This window comes from Camelus dromedarius, chromosome 22, assembly GCF_036321535.1.
Source record: "Camelus dromedarius isolate mCamDro1 chromosome 22, mCamDro1.pat, whole genome shotgun sequence".
In the NCBI taxonomy this organism is placed as follows: domain Eukaryota; kingdom Metazoa; phylum Chordata; class Mammalia; order Artiodactyla; family Camelidae; genus Camelus; species Camelus dromedarius.
In genome coordinates, this window is record NC_087457.1 from 12,943,772 (window position 1) to 12,960,919 (window position 17,148).

The 17,148-nt window shown below is 45.0% G+C and overlaps 2 protein-coding genes and 1 long non-coding RNA gene across 8 annotated transcripts in view; 2 read left to right on the forward strand and 1 right to left on the reverse strand.

Annotated features, from left to right (window-relative positions):
• The first annotated feature begins 146 nt into the window (after positions 1 to 146).
• Positions 147 to 8,925, forward strand: LSM1 (LSM1 homolog, mRNA degradation associated). Its single transcript, XM_010981113.3, has 4 exons — positions 147 to 285; positions 3,373 to 3,441; positions 4,772 to 4,887; positions 8,406 to 8,925. The coding sequence occupies exons 1-4, from the start codon at positions 240 to 242 to the stop codon at positions 8,574 to 8,576; spliced, it is 402 nt and encodes a 133-aa protein (XP_010979415.1). The 5' UTR covers positions 147 to 239; the 3' UTR covers positions 8,577 to 8,925.
• STAR (steroidogenic acute regulatory protein) overlaps positions 215 to 17,148 on the forward strand; it is a 28,690-nt gene continuing 11,756 nt past the window's right edge. The window contains exons 1-3 of one of the 6 annotated variants that reach the window (XM_064477459.1): positions 215 to 285; positions 3,373 to 3,441; positions 12,163 to 12,325. The gene's annotated coding sequence lies outside the window, so the exon portion shown is untranslated. Of the gene's footprint in view, positions 286 to 3,372; positions 3,442 to 4,778; positions 4,888 to 9,143; positions 9,283 to 10,136; positions 11,721 to 12,162; positions 12,326 to 17,148 lie in introns of those variants that run through there. The other 5 variants (XM_064477460.1, XM_064477462.1, XM_064477461.1 and 2 more) reach the window with 5 other exon arrangements.
• Positions 8,736 to 9,128, reverse strand: LOC116149118 (uncharacterized). The gene is made up of 2 exons (XR_004132728.2): positions 9,065 to 9,128; positions 8,736 to 8,952 (listed from the first exon to the last, which is right to left on the reverse strand). It is a non-coding gene; the product is annotated as an uncharacterized LOC116149118 (long non-coding RNA).

The window sequence follows — 17,148 nt, forward strand, 5'->3', positions numbered from 1 at the left end:
CAGGGACAGCACTACGTCCCGCCTCTTCCTGAGGACGGGCACGTGACGCCGGAAGTGGGTGGGGGTAATATGGCGGCGTTTCCGGCAGGCCCCGGCGGCTGAAAGCCGGGGCGGACGTGCTGGTCCGGGTCCGGGTTCCTGTCCCGGTCCCGCCGAGGCGGCGACTCCTGTAGGTAGAAGGAGTTATTGGACACACTGGCCCACCGTCGCTATACATTGCAGCCTTATATCAGTTCAAAATGAACTATATGCCCGGCACCGCCAGCCTCATCGAGGACATTGACAGTGAGTAGTTCATCTCCTCTAGGTGAAGTCTGCGGTGAGACCCTTCCTTCCAGGAGGGTGCCTCTTGGAAGGGAGCTCAGAAAATGAGTCTGGGGCGGGAGGGCGGTGTGTCTTTGGCAGAGTTCTGGGCATTCGGCGTTGACGTCCTTCACTGGATGGAGGAGCCACGGGACACACCGTTTGCCCACCTGCTAGCCTACTACCTGTATCCTGTCTCTCGCAGCCTCCACCAGTCCCCGCTCAAGTTGTAGAATTCATTCCTGCTTTGCAGGGATGCGGCTGCTGAGGCCGAAAATTGCCTCCTCCCTCAAGCCCCACCCCAGTCCATCATCTCCCACCTGTGATATTTCAAAGTACGAAGTGGTTCCTGGGGGATGAATGAGACTCCTTTGAGAAAGGACTCGTCAACAAATGAAAATATTAAATACAACAGCGGTTGGACTTAATTGATACTAAACATAAGCTTTATGTTGTGTGTCCGTTTGCAATCTTCTTTTGCCGTTGAGTCTTTAGACGTTCAGGTTACGGTAGTAGAGACCGCTGCCAGAAAAGGTATTGACATTTCCAGAAAGGCTAAGTCACTTCAAACTTTTTTTTTCCCCTCCTAGACAGTATTCTTTTGCTTTTGTTAAGAGGACCTCTTATTCCTAGTCACTGTCCTGAGGCAGAGCTCAATCCTGTATAAGTTGTCCTGTCTTTCCTTTTTCTAAACTGTCATCTGTGAATTATTCCTCAAGCAACGTTTTTTTAAATCGTTTTAATCATGTGATCTGTCTCATTAACTTGTAATTGCTGCAGAATAGTTTACAGACAGTTCCAAACAAGTTACAACAATTCCTATAGTTAGTGTGTGCAAATTGAAGAGTGAGTTTATGATCAAGTTATCTTCCTATTGTCTGAAATCATTTTTTAAAATCCAAATTAATACTTTTCTTCTCATATCTTATCTCTTTCTGTCTCCCCCTGCACCCTCCCCTTCATGTATGTTCTTCTCTGGTCATCTCAAATTTTTTCTCAGTTGTGTTTCCCTGTCTAATTCCCATCCTTTTTTCGTATCTTTACCTACAAAACTCTTCTGAGTCATCTCCCATTTTAACTCTCCTTTTTGACCACCTACAATATACCACCTCTGTTACCCCTGCAGTCTGATTTTTGTTCTCAACACACTACTGAGATGCATTCTTTAAAAGTCTCATGCGCTCCTCCGAGTTCTTCCCTCCCCTCCGCAGCACTGTGATACTGTCACCACTGGATTTTTTATTTTCTTGATTCCTCCAACACTGGTACTTGCCGATTTTCTTACCTCTGCAGCTCTTATTGTTCCCTAAAACAGATGGTCTTTTAGGTTCCATCGTTGGCCTGATGCTTTCTTTAAATCTCTAGAAGAGCTCCTGGACTTATCCATAATTACTCTAATTGTAATCTGTTCGGCCTTCTAGTCTTACATTTCCAGCTGCCTGTTGACATTTCTACGTAGATGTCCTGATGGCACTTCAGAATCACAACAGCTGATAACCTTCCACCTGAGCTTGCTTCTTTCACTCCCAACTTTTGGTAAATGGTGACTCCCTGACATGATGACTCAGAATTCCTACATCTTCTTTAACTCCTCTCTTCAGCATCTGCTCTCTCACATATACCTACATATGCAGACAGAACTGGGTGTCCATGCCCATCCCTTACAACCTCAGCGTCTGAGTCCTTGCCCTTCCCTTCCCAACTCTTCGCTGGTTCAGGTCTCTTCTTCATGCCTCTGACTCTGGGAATAGCCTCAAACCTGCTCTCTTTTCTGCCAGTTTAATCTTAAGTGTTTCCTTGCTTCCTGTGAAGTCACACCCAGACTCAGCCTGCTCCCAGTACTCTTCAGACCTCATCTCCTTTTATTCCCCCTCATACTCTCACCTTTTAGCTAAACACTTGGATACACAGCTCTTTTTTCTTCTACCTAAATTACAGATTTCCTTCCTCTTCCCTTTCCCTGTCACTCTTCCCATGGCCAGAAATTATCTACCTTTCAAGGTCGAACTCAGATACCTCCTCCAGCTAGATACAGTTTCTCTCAGTTTCATATAATTAAGATTGCCTTTCCTGTGGTACTTAACTATACCCCAAGGAAGCCTATAAATTCCTTCAGGAAAGAATCGGTCTTATTCCTCTGTTCTGCATCTAGAAAGTACTTTAGGTATGGCACTGAAGAAACGAATGAATTTTGCCAGCTGTTCTAACTTACTGTCATTCTTTAGTGTCAGCTCAGAGTCACCTCCTCAGAGGTTTTCCCTAGCCACCCACCCTCTCTTCTGTAGCTGCTTCCCCTCTTCCTCCCACTATCCTATTATCTTGTTTATTATTCTGCTAGACTAGTCACTATAGGCCATTTTTATTTGTTTGACTTCGTCCACCAGGAATATAAGTTCATGAGGCTGGTGACTCTGAATCTTATGTTCTGCTATAGAGCTAGGTCCCAGAACAGCACATAGCTCTCAATAAATATTACTGAATTTTTTCTCCAGTTCGTTTTCAGCATCCTCTTTTTATATGTCTGAGGCACTATTTGTATTTTAAAATAATTCACCTGAGGAAATTGATACAACACTGTAAATTGACTATAACTCTAAATAAATTAATAATTAATTAAAATAAAATGAAATAAAATAATTCACCTGATTCCAAAATGTGAAATAGAAACTTCCTTCTAAGTTGAGGGGAAAATAATTCTTGAATTAAGATCACAAAGATCATGTAGACTCAATTTCTAAACTGGCAGGTATGGACACTGACACAACACCGAGAGGGTGTACCTCGCAAGCATCAGCATCCGGAGCCAGTCATTCAGGCCCCCTGACCACACACCCAGTTCCTTTCCCCTCTGCCACGCTCCTCTGATTCTTTTCACCACTAGTCTTCGCATCTGAACCCCAGGCTGCCTTGGTCATCCTTCTGATTCCCCAGTGAGCTCTGCCTTAAATATATCGGAAGAGGAAGTGGCAGAGCTGAATCTGTTAGTAGCTTTGTTTTTGTTGTTATCCTTTAAACTCACTGAAGCTAACAGTTTTCATTTTTTTTAAAGATCTCTTTTCCTCTCCCTAGAAAAGCACTTGGTCCTGCTTCGAGATGGAAGGACACTTATAGGCTTTTTAAGAAGCATTGATCAATTTGGTATGTATTAGTTATGGGCTTCTATACTCTGCATAATAAGAGCTGTCCATTGTATTTCTGTGTTGTTGCATATTGAATTTTTTTTATCTGCAACTTTTTTCACGTGTCTGGCATAATGGAATACTGTTCTGAGTTTCTAGATTACAGTTAGATGGTCCAAAAGTTTTGTTCATGAGCTTGTATTTCAAAAACTGGTTTTCACTCAAACATGGTGATTACAGTGTTTGGGGCTATTTTTTATTTTCCCCATTAGAGGGAGCCAGATGATAGAAATAAACTCAGTCCACTGAAAAAGCTGTTTATTTGTACATTGGCTTGGGTGTGACTACTTTTCAAAGCAGTTCCTGCACTGAAGGTAATCCCTCCCTGTCCAATGAAAATGGGATGGAAGGCCTTTCCTGAAGCTTTTTAGGGACCTCCAACATTAAACTCAAGATTTTACACTTACGGATACATCGGACTCAAGGTCTTGGTCTTGGTTTTGCCTCCTGCATTTTTCTCGAGAGATCTTATATTTGCATCTGTTTTGAGGAACTTCTCACTTCATATCAACATTTGCTGGACATCTGCTAGATAAGCGGCTTTGGCCATGAGGATAAACAACATAATTGTAAAACTTACAAAAATTATAGACAAGAGGAGCACAGATACCTGCCTTTCTTCAAGTAAGACAAACAGTATCAACTGAAGAAAAGTAATTATTCTTCACAGGTTGAGGTTCTAAATCTTAAGTCAAATTCATCAGACAACTTTGAAGGAAAAGCTGTGAATTCTGACTTCACTTTCAGATGACCAGATTATGGTTATCTGACAAAGGGAAGAAATAGGTTATTGTTGTATTATAATCCATTAGATTAAATGAATCCTAAGTACTGAAACAAAGTCAGCTCTTTGATAAACCATCACATCACACCCCCACACAACACAGAGAAACCGTTTCCTTCCAAAAAACCAGAGTTTTCCTTTCTGCAGTTGTTTGGGATTTAGTGTTCCAGGTGCCCTATCATTTTTATTTTCTTACAGCCATTGGTGATACTAGCAGTTACCTCATAAAGAAATTCAGTTTTCTTAACTCACTTCCACCATCCTCTTGTATTCGTGCAACGTAATGGCAAATACTCTCTCAGTTTGCAGTTGTTTGAAAGTCTCCTAAGTGGTGTGTCTTAATGAAGCAGAAAGAGATCAAAAGTTTAGCTTTTCTGAGAATTAGAAGGTTTGAAAATCATGTTTAGCTAAACCTTTTCTACTTGAACTCACTGCTTAATTGAGTTATGGACCTTTACGAGTAATTTGAACTAAATATCTTTGTTTCTTCCCTGTACACTTATAGCTAACTTAGTGCTACATCAGACTGTGGAGCGTATTCATGTGGGCAAAAAATACGGTGATATTCCTCGAGGGATTTTTGTGGTCAGAGGAGAAAATGTGGTCCTACTAGGAGAAATAGTAAGTGAAAACTGTTAAGCTGCTATAGATCTTGTTAATCATGCTAGTTAGGTTTTTTTCTTTTCCAAGATGGGAAAAATATATTTTCCACATTCACCCAGCTTCTCATAGGAAACCACCAAATTAGCTTAGGAAAGTTACGCTGTAAAAGGAAAGCTACAGAAAACAGTTAAAGTGCCTCGTGGCATTTTAAAGGTTTTGACTAAAGCAAAATATCATTGATTTTGCCAATATCATAAAAAAAAAATACTGTCCTACACACGTGTTTGTTAATGTATTATTCCGGTGTCTCTAATAGAAAATAGAAGCTTGATACCTAAGAAGAGAATAACTCAATGGAGTATGGTTTAATTGACATTGGAACATTTTGGAGTCATTTAAACAGTTGTTCATGACAGAAAGTTAATTAGCGGTGTTTGGGGGAAAGGCACATTGCATATACAGTGTGACATTCATGTTTTTAAGCGTGGGGAGGGAAAAGAATGGCTGCAGAAGAATCCTTTCTGTTAACTTTCCTGAGAGTGGAGCTCACCTTCACTTGGAGCCTTAGCTCACAGCCAAGGAGGAGGTACCTGCCATCTGGGTCAGGAAGACCAGCTGGCAGGTGACAAGTTAAATCACATCCTCTAAAGTGGTGTTACTGTTAAGTCTCTGAATATGTGTGTGGACTATTAGAAAACTATTCCAAAACATATATATTAGAAGTACTCAGGGGGGAGGGTATAGCTCAGTGGTAGAGGGAGTGCTTAGCGTGCACAAGATCCTGGGTTCAATCCCCAGTCCCTCCATGAAAAATAAAGCTCATTACGTCCCCCTCAAAAAAAACAAAACCAAAAAAATCAAAAAAAAAAAAAAAAAGAGAGAAGTACTCAGAGTGCTTTTTTATTTTAAGCATTTATTTATTTTTAAGTTTTTGTTTTGTTTGTTTTGGGGGGTGATTAGTTCTATTTAATTTTTTTTTAATGTGAGGTACTGGGGATTGAACCCAGGACCTCATGCATGCTGAGCATCTGCTCTACCACTTAAGCTAAACCCTCCCCCCGTCAGAGTACTCATTTTTAAAAGAAGATAAAACTTGATTTCGTATTTCAGATGAAACATTTACTTTAAAAGAGAAGTACGTTATGTAAAATCTTTGACCTAAGCCTGGTGCTTCTGATTATTGGCTTTCCAGGAAAATCAAACCTTGGTGTTTGCTTGATTTTATCTTTAAAGTTTTCAGTAAAGTTTCCCAATACCTAGCCACATCTTAAGTCAGGTTTACAGAAGTCTTTGGAGTGGGGTGATTTGGTCCATAGCTATTTTTAATGGTAGGCCGTTTGAGGAAGGATGGAGGTAGTTCTGCCAGGGTCACGTTGGTTCCGAGACCTCACGTTGAAACAGTTAGCTAGGAATGACTAGTCAATCCTGTCTGAGTGTTGCTGTGAAATATATGAAATAACTTTTTCTTCCTAATTTAAAAAATATTTTTGTGGTTGACATTTTTGGTTCAGTGTTATCATTTCTTGTCTCATGTTTAAGCAGCGGAAATTGTTACCTCCTGGTACCATGTAAAGGTTGAAATAAAGCACCTGGGGTTGGGGAGCAGGCAGTAAGTGACTGGGAAGTGGTCTGGCAGCACCTTAAGAGGCTGACCCACCCCTGGATGGCAGGATTGTAGGTGATTTTTTCCTTTTTTTCATTCTTTTCTGAATTTGATTTGTGAAGGGGAGATACATCACTTCACTGTCAGGGGAACCAATTTAAACTAAAATAGTGTAAACGCCACAGCTGGCACTTCCTGTGTGAGTTACATTGGCACAAATGGCCCTGTTTGGTTGTGTGTGAAGAGAAGTGAACTTGCGTTTATTCACTGTTTCCTGGGAGCCCTTCTGTAAAGAAAAGTACTCCTTTTTTGTATGTTATGGTTTGCATGCTGCAGAATTTTTACGGTGGTACCACTGAAAAAATATGGTTCAGGAATGCTTACATAGTTACACAAATCAGCAGTCAATGTGAAGAAATTCCATACCAATTCTAGGGAATCTCAAACCTAGAAACCATTTAGTTCCTGTAAATATCCAGGTCCCTGGATCCTACCTCAAGGATAATGAGACACACATGGTCTGAAGTAACAGACTGATCATTGTGAAACAGCATTATCATAACCACATGACTAGCTCAATGCATAACATTGAAAAGCCCAAGAGGTGTAGTACACTAAGCCAAGAACGTTATCTTCCCTTCTGCCGCCCGTGGGGTATGAGGGGAGATTACACCTGATAACATACATCTTGCTGGATGCAGTTAAGTTTTGACCCAGGGCAGGGCTTGCTTATGTAAACGTGTGGCTTTCATTCTGACCTCTCTGGCCAGAGTCCTCCATCTGCTGTGTCAGCGCCTGTGGGTTCTGAGGCCTTGGCAGCTCGTGAAGATTAGTATCCAGTGGCAGGCTGGAACATCTGGACAATGTGTTGATGCCTTCCCAGAATTTTATAATTAAAAGTGACAGAGGAGAATGAGAAGTAGGAATCCCTGTCTGTATGGGCGTTCCATGTAACGAAACCACAGAATAACCTGTGGGTTCATTTTAAGGAGCATAAACTGAGCCTGTTGATAGTGAGATACTGTTACAGCAAGGTTTTGCATTATAAAATCAATTATTAAACGTTTGTAAGTGTTCAAAAGTAAAAATATTAAGCATAATACACTGTATTAAGTGGAAAAAATAGCCAATTTTGCATTGAGCTTTTTCTTAAGTCAGTATATACATAGAAAAACTGGAAGGACGTTCACCAAAGTATTATTCCTCCACACTGGATCATAGATAGTTTTTTAAAATTTTTTTCTTCTTGTCTGTTTTCTAAATTTCATACAAGGAACGTGTTTTTTTGAAACAAGGGGAAAAAATTTCTATTAAGCAAAAATATTTTAAATTAAAATAGTGTAGAAATATATTGGCCAAATGGTCTGCTGAGGTTTTCTCCAGAAGACTTGTCATAGAGGGGAAGGAAGTCCTGTGTTATGATTTAACAACTCCTAGTTAATGTGACAGAGGGACAGTTTATTGCCTTTAAATGCGGGGGGTGGGGTAGCAACAGTGCTACTTTGAATCAATGTTCCTACCTTCTTACTGAGCAACCCCCCCCCCGAAATTAAGCTGTAAAAATACAGAATTTACCCTGAAGCCATCCTGATGTTGGTAACTTCTCTCTTGGATTGACTGGGGTTGGGGAGATAGCTGTTTGTGAGCAGCCCTGATGTTCTTTTCTTGTTGTTTTCTTTTTCTCTTTTTTAAGAGACTAATGTAGGACTTGACTTTGGATAACCTAAAGCTTGGTCATACACACTGGTACTGCTCCCTGTTCCCACACGCTTATGTGTTCTGTAGGACCACTGCCAGCCATCTCTTTGTACCATTTGTCTGTCGGGCTATCTGAGCCCTGCCACCAGTACAAAAAAACCACCCGAAACCCCTTTGCTTTAGATGTGATGTTTTGGTCATCAGGTGAAGTTTTCCAAACCTGCTTGTTTTGTAGGACTTAGAAAAGGAGAGTGACACACCCCTCCAGCAAGTGTCCATTGAAGAAATCCTAGAAGAACAAAGGGTGGAGCAGCAGACCAGGCTAGAGGCCGAGAAGCTGAAAGTTCAGGCTCTGAAGGACCGAGGCCTCTCCATCCCTCGAGCAGACACTCTTGATGAGTATTAAGCCTTTGGCTCAGAGGCCATTGCTCTTGGGGAGCAGGGGCTGTCACTGAGTGAAGGTGACATCCTGGCCGCTTCACACATGGTACAGCCTACAAAGACTACTGTAGAGATTGGGAAAGTCATTTTTATTTTGAATTCTTCCACGTATACAACATGAAGAAATTACGTGGGTTCTTTTTTTTTTTTTTAAATAAGAAAATCATCATTTAAAGAAACAGTGGCAGGGACGGCTTTCACACAGCACTGTGGAGCCAGCAGCTACTTCTTTATATTGCCCTTCTCACCCCAAATTAGAGGTTATAGGAGACTTTCTTCATTTACTTGTAAATAAAATACAAATCTCAAAATGATGGTGTTCTTTCCCAAGTGTGAGTTGCCTGCAATGAAGAGACATAATTAAATCTCTCCTCTCAAAGGTATAAGCTGTAAATCCATTCACACACACTGGGATTCCCCTCCTGTCACAATTCCAACCTAAGAGTTACTCACGCAGGAATGTTTTCATACTAAGGTCCTCCCCTCTCCTCTCGGCATGTTTTCTTCTGATAAGAAAAACAAATTTTCAGGCTTGAGGAGGGCTCTCTCAGTGATGTTTTGCAGTTACTGATGACAGCAGAAGCCTGGTGCTCCAGAGACGGCATCACTGTGGCTCCTGCTGTTTCTCCTTCGCCAACGGCTGTTCCAAACCATGTTCTCATGAGATTCAGGTGACTTTTTCTCTAAACATGCTATTAATTTCGTTAGGTTTTCTAGTCGTTTGGATCGATCTTGAGCCTCGTACGCTGTTACCAAAAAGAAGCACAAATAAGTTGGTGTTTCAGTGACTGAAACATCTGGGTTATTCTTGGCCATTGTGTCTTGGCTGACACCCCCGGCGATGCTCCCTTTCTGGTATGATGTTAACTGCACGGTAATTGTAAGAGGCTGTACTTTCCAAACGAGCAGTATCGTGGAATGAACCGTGTACTGAACTTGGTTAAAGGTTAAATACAGGGTAAAGCTGGGACTTGGTTTTCTCCAGCACCTTGGGTTCAAGGAAGTCGGTTATCCTCTCTGATGGTCAGTTTTGATTATATTGTGAGTGCACCCCTCCTGCCCAGCTCATTGTGATTCCTTCTTCATGTGTTCAGTCAAAGATCTTTTTTGGTAGGTTTCAGTCTTTTTCATCGATAATTGTTCGGTTAGCTATGATTTTGGCATAAGGTGAGCTCCAGGTCCTTCACTCCACCAACTTGACTGCTCTCGCCTGACTCTCAGTTTTAACTAAAATTATTCCAGACACTTAACTTTTTATAGTCTTGAGCAAAGATGTCCTTCGGTGTTTATGTCCAATTCCTCTGTGGTTGAGTTATTTTGTAGTATTAAATACCCTTTACACTTCATGAGCTCAGGTGATTTTAAAACTGCCTCAAATGCTGATAAACTATTTGACTGCTGAGCTATTCATCATTGGGTTGGTTTCAAAGTAAATGATTTGTGATGAACAGCTGTTACTTGATGATTTATCTAGTGTGTTTCACCTCTAATCTTAAACTGTTTAAGAGCCGGGATTTGTTATTAACACCCACACAAAGGGAAAACCCCATCACCAACTTTTGGAAGCTGCTAACTTTACAAGAAGATTTTCTTTGAGAGTCAGCAGAATTACAGCATTTGTTTTTCTGAGCACCACTGTTTCAGAACTTCTGACCCCTTCAAGAGATTCAGATTAACTGTAGTTGTCTTTTCAACCTCCTTCAAACAATTCCAAATGCAATCACAAGAGAGATGATTTATTCTTACATTCAAAAAAGAAAAGAGACTTCATTTCCACAGTAGGTCAGGAATTTCCAAGCTATAGCCAGCTTTCAGTCATTATGCATAGTAATATATTGATTTTAGGCCTTTGTCACACAGGCAGCAGCAAAGAATTAGACCTGAAGGATGAAACTAGACCACCTGCTTCCCTCCTCTTAGTCTCACGCTGCTCAGTGCAACAGCTGCCCTCAGCTCTGCCCCATCCAGGCTCTTTGCAGATGCTGAAATCTGGTGCTTTTTCTCCTGGACCACTGCTAGTACCCTTCTGCTATTATCAAACTTCAAAGTCAACCTCAGTTTGTACCTTTGTTTTATCTTTAATAGTTTTTTTTCCAATAGGGGAATCTATGAGACTGCTTTCAAGGAAAACAAGTAAGGGAGATCTACTGCAGCCCCTGTCCTGACCATCTTCCTCCCAACCTAACTGGGTACAGCAGCGTATCTCTCACTCTTAACAGCTGTTCTTTTTCCCTTTCCTTGGCCCTTGACCTTACATTGCATGCTCTTAGCTAAATTTAAACCGCAGTATCTGCTCTCCTCCTTGGCTCTGATAAACTCCTGGCAGGCCCTGGACACTTAGCAGAGCCAGATATCCTCATACTGCTCCTTGTGGAGGGCTTTTCGGGGATGCCACGTCAGCGTGAACCCCAGAGGTGTTACACAGACATGAAGGCTGGAAAGTAGCCTCAGTTTTGCTCACAAGAGTACAGGTGGCAGGTCAGGCTGAGTGAGATACAGGTGGCAGATGGCACAGGCCAGCAGGCAGAGCGGGTGCACCCCCTGACAGTCAGCCATGCCCTGGATGAAGCTGGAATTTCCTTTTCTCTCTGCTTAGGAAATAACTTGCTCTGGGTACTGGCATGAATCCTTCCCTCGCAGCCTTTAGATCTCTGTTCAAGTTTCACTTTCCCTGACGAATTGTTTTAAACAGCACCCCACCCCCACCTGCATCCTTTCCATAGCAAGTATCACAATCCAACATAAATTTCACCCCTTTACTGTCTGGTCCACTCCCCCACTAGAATGTCAGCCCTTAAGGACAGAACTTTTGTCACATTCAGTCCTGTACTCCTACATCTAGAGTGATGCCGGGCATATATTAGGTCTCAATGTGTATTTTTGGAGTTGAAGGCTGGGTTGATGGATGGATGGGAGCGTGCTGTGAATTCAAGCTGGTACACTAAGATGCTTTAGAGTCCAGTAGAGCACCCAAAGATGAAGACAGCAGGACCCACCGAGCAAGCAGGAGCGATCAGCAGTGATCCTTACACTGAATCCGGACATGCTGTCAGGCAGCCTTCATGGGAGCCCACAGCCCTCCAGGTTGAAGAATCTGGAAATAACCAGTGTAAGAATCAGAGTATCCCAGGGTTGCTGGAAGCAAGACATTCTTGGGTGTGTTTTCCTCCCACCCTTATCTTTCACATTACCCCTGCAGAGGCCCCCCAGGTAACGAGAGCAAGAGACTGCATCATGGGTGCTTGCTTTTACAAACTAAGCAGGGTTTGTGTCTAGTTAAGTGACCTAAGATCTAACCTGAAAGAATTAGGACACTGATCCTAGAGATCTGCTGCTGGCATGCCCCAAAGCTCTGGGTCGAGCCACCTTGTTAGCCCTCCCCTGCCTGTCTACTCCTCCAGGCCTGCCAGGGCTACTTGGAAGCAGAGGATAAAATCAGTTCTGTTCTTTGTCTCCTGTCTCACGTCCCAGCTTTGCCTCTCTTTCCCCTCTTCGGCCTCCTACTTTTCCCTGGTCTCCTTTTAAAAATAATTTTTTTTCCCTAACTCCAGACACTCAGCAGTTGCTGCCACCACTTGGCTACACCCGGCGTGGAGAATGGCCTCCAATGCGGCTGCTCTGGAAACACCGAGAACCGAGAGGAGTCAGAGCCCCCGCTGGCCAGCTGCTAGTACCACAAGGAAGAGGGCAGGCCCAGTGCTGGCAGTGCCCAAGGTCAGAAACCCAGATGGCCTGGGAATTCATCTCTCAGACCGAGTTTTACTGATGTATATGTTTGCCTACAGTAAAATTCACTCTTTTTAATGTCCAGTTCTATGAGTTGTAACAACTGCATACAGTTATGCAGCCATCACCCCTTCCCCTTCGAACTTAACTCTTCCCTCCTTCCCCAGCCCCTGGCATCCACTGATCTGTTTTCTGTCCCCACAGTTCATGTTGGCAACTAACTCAAAATTTTTGTAGGGTGCAGGACAAATAAAATATCTGGAAGGTTAAATTCAGCCCACCTGCCTTCAGTTTGCTCTTCTGGTTTAGAAAGACAGTGCTTTCACTGTCAGCACCCCTGCCAGCACCCCTGGCTTACCTGCAGGGAATGGAGGGCGCATGAGAATAGCCGTTCATCACGCTATGACGTGCCGGGTGTGAGAGGCAGCCATGGGCACCACTTTTCACAGAGAAGCAGATTTTAAAAGGTGAAGCACACAGACTAGACCGCCTGATCGTGCATCCTAGGTTCTTCAGTTCAGAGCTCTGCCGACTTGGTCCAGCTGCACATCTCGGTACCTCAGGTGCCTCTTCTACAAACAAGGATCCTGATAGGACCGACTTCTCAGGTGGTGGTTCTAAGGACTGAGTGACTACGTGTGAACTGCTCAGAGTGCTGCCTGGTGCAGACGGAGCGCTCTGTATCAGCTGTTGCCATCTGCTGAGTCCCCAGCACTGTGTCAGCCTCTTGGGATAGATTCCATACCGTCCATGAACTTATACTGATTGTCTCCTTTGTACACATAAGAATGATACCTGTGAAATAATGGCAACCAACTCAGTTTAAGGAATTGAGCGCTGGAGGACATAAGCTGTTCTCTAAAGGGAGATAATCCATAATTACCTCAAGCCCAATGAGTTAAACTTGCCTTAACTTTTCTTTTTAATGGAGGTACTGGGGATTGAACCCAGGACCTCGTGCGTGCTAAGCATGCACTCTACCACTGAGCTATTCCCTCTGACCCTGCCCCACTTTAACTTTCTGCTGCCCTCACAGTGGCCCCTTTGGAGGATAACACTCCATTCTTTTGATATTAAATAAGCATGTACCCTATAAGCAGTATGGACGAGATGTGGGGAAAAATCAGTATTGAGGCTCTGAAGTGCTAGGCTCCATGCTTTATTTATTAAACACTTATTCAGTATCTTAATTACCTAGCACTGTGCTGAATGCTAGGGATTCGAAAATTTGGAAAGTATACAGACAGGGAAAGAGGGGGAAACTGCATGTATGGGGGCCGGGGGTCTATGGGAAATCTCTGTATCTTTCAGTTCCACTGTGAACCTAAAACTGCGCTGAAAAAAAAAGCAAGTCTTTTTTTAACAACAAAAAAAAAGGTGTTTGTGGGGGAAATGAGCAATTGTCATTGATACTGTGATAAAACATTTTTCAAGGGGGCCCAAAAGGTATTACATTCTAACTAGAGAGTAGGGTGAGGTGCAGCCCAAAGGGAAGCCTTTATGGAGAGGGTCGGCATGGGCTGGGGGAGAGAGCCAGGGGGGAGGGTTCAGAGGGCCCAGAGACTGGCTGAGAAGTCGGGGCTTTGTCTTGTGGGCTCCTGATGTATTGTTACCTGATTTAAGCCTTATGAGCACCCTGAGAGAATTACACAAATAAAAGGAAAACATATCCCTATTTTACAGATAAGCAAGTTCAGATTGAAGAAGTGAGCCGCTCACAGTCATAAATTGGTGGGAGCGGGATTGGGAGTCTGTCTGTACCCCAGCCCACAGCTCCCCACACCACCCAGGGTGCCCCAGGCTCACCTCCTGGGGGCCCAGACAAGCTCGAGGCCAACCTCCTCCACTCTCAGCCTCTGCCCCCTGGGTACCTGCAGAGGAGTCTTCCCGTGCCTGACAGGCATGCTCTGGCCTCTGTCTCTCTTTCCAGCCTTCCTTTCCCACCAGACCCTGCAAACATTCCACTCCATGGCTCAACAACCCTCAGGTGTCCTCTCCATGCGGCCGGCCATCTGCTCTTCCTGGAACACCTGCACCACATTCCCTCGCTCTCTCTCGCTTTCACATCTGGCTACCTCCTAATCGTACTTTCCACACTCGGCTCAAACGTAACTTCCAATACCCGCCCTTCCTCCTGCCCACTGTGTTCCCTCCCTTCCAAACCTCCTTGTCTGCCCTACAACTCCCCATACTAGGTCATCTGGTTGATGCTTCCTCAGAATTGGAAAGCAGCACAGTGGACTCAATAAAGGATTGTTGAGTAAATGAGTGGAGTCCTCTTCTCGTCTGCAAAGCCCTCCCTCCCTCCCCAGCCCTGGTCCCTCCTCCCCTGCGCTCTGTCCTGCCTGGGCCCCATCTCTGGTCATCTCCCTTCTTGGCCTGCTGCGCCCTCCGGTCTCCTTTGGGGGCTCTGCCCTCATTAAAAACCAAAGCCAGATACACATGACTTCCAGGACCAGAGAAATTCCCAGACCTCTGTCCCCACCTTACTGCTCAGAGGGACAGTGAGAGTTAACTAGTCAGTCAGCTTGGAACAGCTGAGGAAGGGAGCCTTGGCCCAGGAGGTCACCAGCAGCTCCCGCCCGTCCGGAGTGAACAGCAGCCTCTGACATCAGCATCAGCCCCATCCTCCCGTCTCCCCGTCACAGTGTCACAATGGCCATAATTCTCCATAGGACAGCAACGGCAAGGCCTTGAACATTATCTGCATGGATAATCCCGTAATAACTCCTCCCCTCTCCCCACCTCCTTCCCCAAGACACGCACGTGCGCGAGGGCGCACGTGGGCCACGTCTGAGGACACACCTCGGGAAGCTGGCCTGCAGCCTTTCCTGCTCACACCCTGACTTCTTTCTACGTCTCCAGCTCAGGCTGGAGACAAACAAGAGGCCAAGGCCTCTCCTTCCAGTGCCATCTTCCTGCCACTCTGCAGGGGCTGGAAACAAAGCCCACAGGCAGGTTGCCTAAGTCAGAAGACATACCTGCGCCCCTGTGGCTTCCCGGACTGGTTGCCCCGTAGAGAAGGAGCCTGTTCTGTGCCCTCTGGAGCTGAGTGCTGGGGAGGGGTGGGGGGAGGGGGCAGGCCCACAGAAGAGACAGCAAACACACACAAGCCATTATACAAATCAGGACTGAGATGGCCCCTCTAGTGGGACTGTCAGTAGGGGACAGGCCAGTTGCAGAAGGTTGGGTGGTTAAGGAAGGCTTCACAGTGCGGGCAGGGTCACAGGGGGCCTGAGGATGGGCCGGGGCCTCCCAGCAGCCACTGCTCACAGCGGAGCCCATCACAAGGGCCTCTCCAGGTTGCGGGCCCCTTCCCACTGCTTCAGCGGGGCTTGGAGGGGGCATGTGGGGCTCACCTGTTCCAGATGAACACCAGGCGCCCAGCCTGGCTCTGAGCAGCTCCTGTTCCTCTCATCCTTTCTAAAATGAGGGGGACAGCAAGAGCTGGGAGGGGACCCTCCACTGCTCCCTGCTTTTCAGGCCCTCACTCTACCTCCAGGCAGAGGTGACCAGACTCGGAACTCTCTCATTAAAGGGCTGGGAACAAATCTAGTGTGACAACTCTCAACAGTCTTGCAGGTGAATGTGGCTTAAAAGGTTGACCTTAAAGGGAAAAGATTTCATCAGAGACCAGCCTGCAGGCTGGGAGGGGCTCCCCCTCGCTGGGCCTGGGTGGGAGCGTGGAATACAGAGGAGAGACAGGGCCACCTCCTGAGTCCACGTTCAGAACACTGGCCCCCAGAGTGCAAAGACTGCTGAGCGCCACAATACCCTGTGTTTTCAACCTTTCAGCTCATGCCAAGCCCTGTGGCGCAGTCTGCCTGGCCGAGCTTAATCTCGGAAAGTGTGAGGAGGGTGTGGGATGCAGCCAGGTCTGGGCCTCCTCTCTTTGTGTCTGTGGCTAGTTCTCCCCTCTGCTTTGTGAGCTCAGCCCTGAGGCACCATCTTTGCTCCAGAACAAACTCCTGAGAAGGGGACTGACTCCGCATAGGGCTTTGGTAAAAGGTCTTTGACATAAACGGATAAATCAATAATTGAACAGTCGAACGCACGTGTGAAGATGGGCTGAAGGTCAGAAGACTTGTATTGTTGTCCCAGGCCTGCCCCTGACCACCTGTGTGACCTTGAATGGGTCATTTCCACTGTTAGTTGAAACACACAACGTGAGTGCTGTGAGTTTCCATTTTATTTGGAGACTTCCCAAGGACTATAGCCAGGAGCCAGCCTCTTAGCTCTGAGCTCTGAGGAACGCCCTGCAGTAAATATGATTTAGGTGACGGGGTGCATGCAATTAAACATGCATCTCAGTAAAAGGCCGCTGCTAGTCATGAGCAGCAGGTATCACCAAAGGTTTCCGTGCTTTTCTAAGTAAGGGAAAATGCAAAAATCCAGGTTCATAAAAAATTTCTCTGGAAATAGTTTCAACTCTCTAAGGGCCTGTTCTGCCAGTTTTCCTGGAACACAGTGTCTCATCCTGATCTTTGTCCTGGAGTTCTTTCAGAGTGTATTAGTCAGCGACTGCAGTGGCTAGTGACCCAATTCTTGTAGAACTGGATGGTAGGCAACATTCCTTAGTTGGCAGTGCCCTCCGTTTGGTCATAGATTCAACGAAGGTTTGGGAGGCATTTCATGACCAATTTGTCCCACAGCGCTAGGAAGGCTCGTTCCTAGGTCTGGAGAGGATTTCACTGTAGGTCACTCGATGTGCTATTACTGAACTAAACCCTATTCATCAGTAGCCAAAAGTCTCTGGGCCACATGTCGTGCTTGTCTGTTATGGTCCAGGAACAGATTCCCTCTTGTTGCTT

Excerpts from the sequence above, each read along its gene's own strand:
- LSM1 (XM_010981113.3), top strand. The coding sequence starts at position 240 with ATGAACTATATGCCCGGCACCGCCAGCCTCATCGAGGACATTGACA. Across the intron at positions 286-3,372 it reads CCTCATCGAGGACATTGACA|AAAAGCACTTGGTCCTGCTT; the intron begins GTGAGTAGTTCA and ends TCCTCTCCCTAG. Across the intron at positions 3,442-4,771 it reads AAGAAGCATTGATCAATTTG|CTAACTTAGTGCTACATCAG; the intron begins GTATGTATTAGT and ends GTACACTTATAG.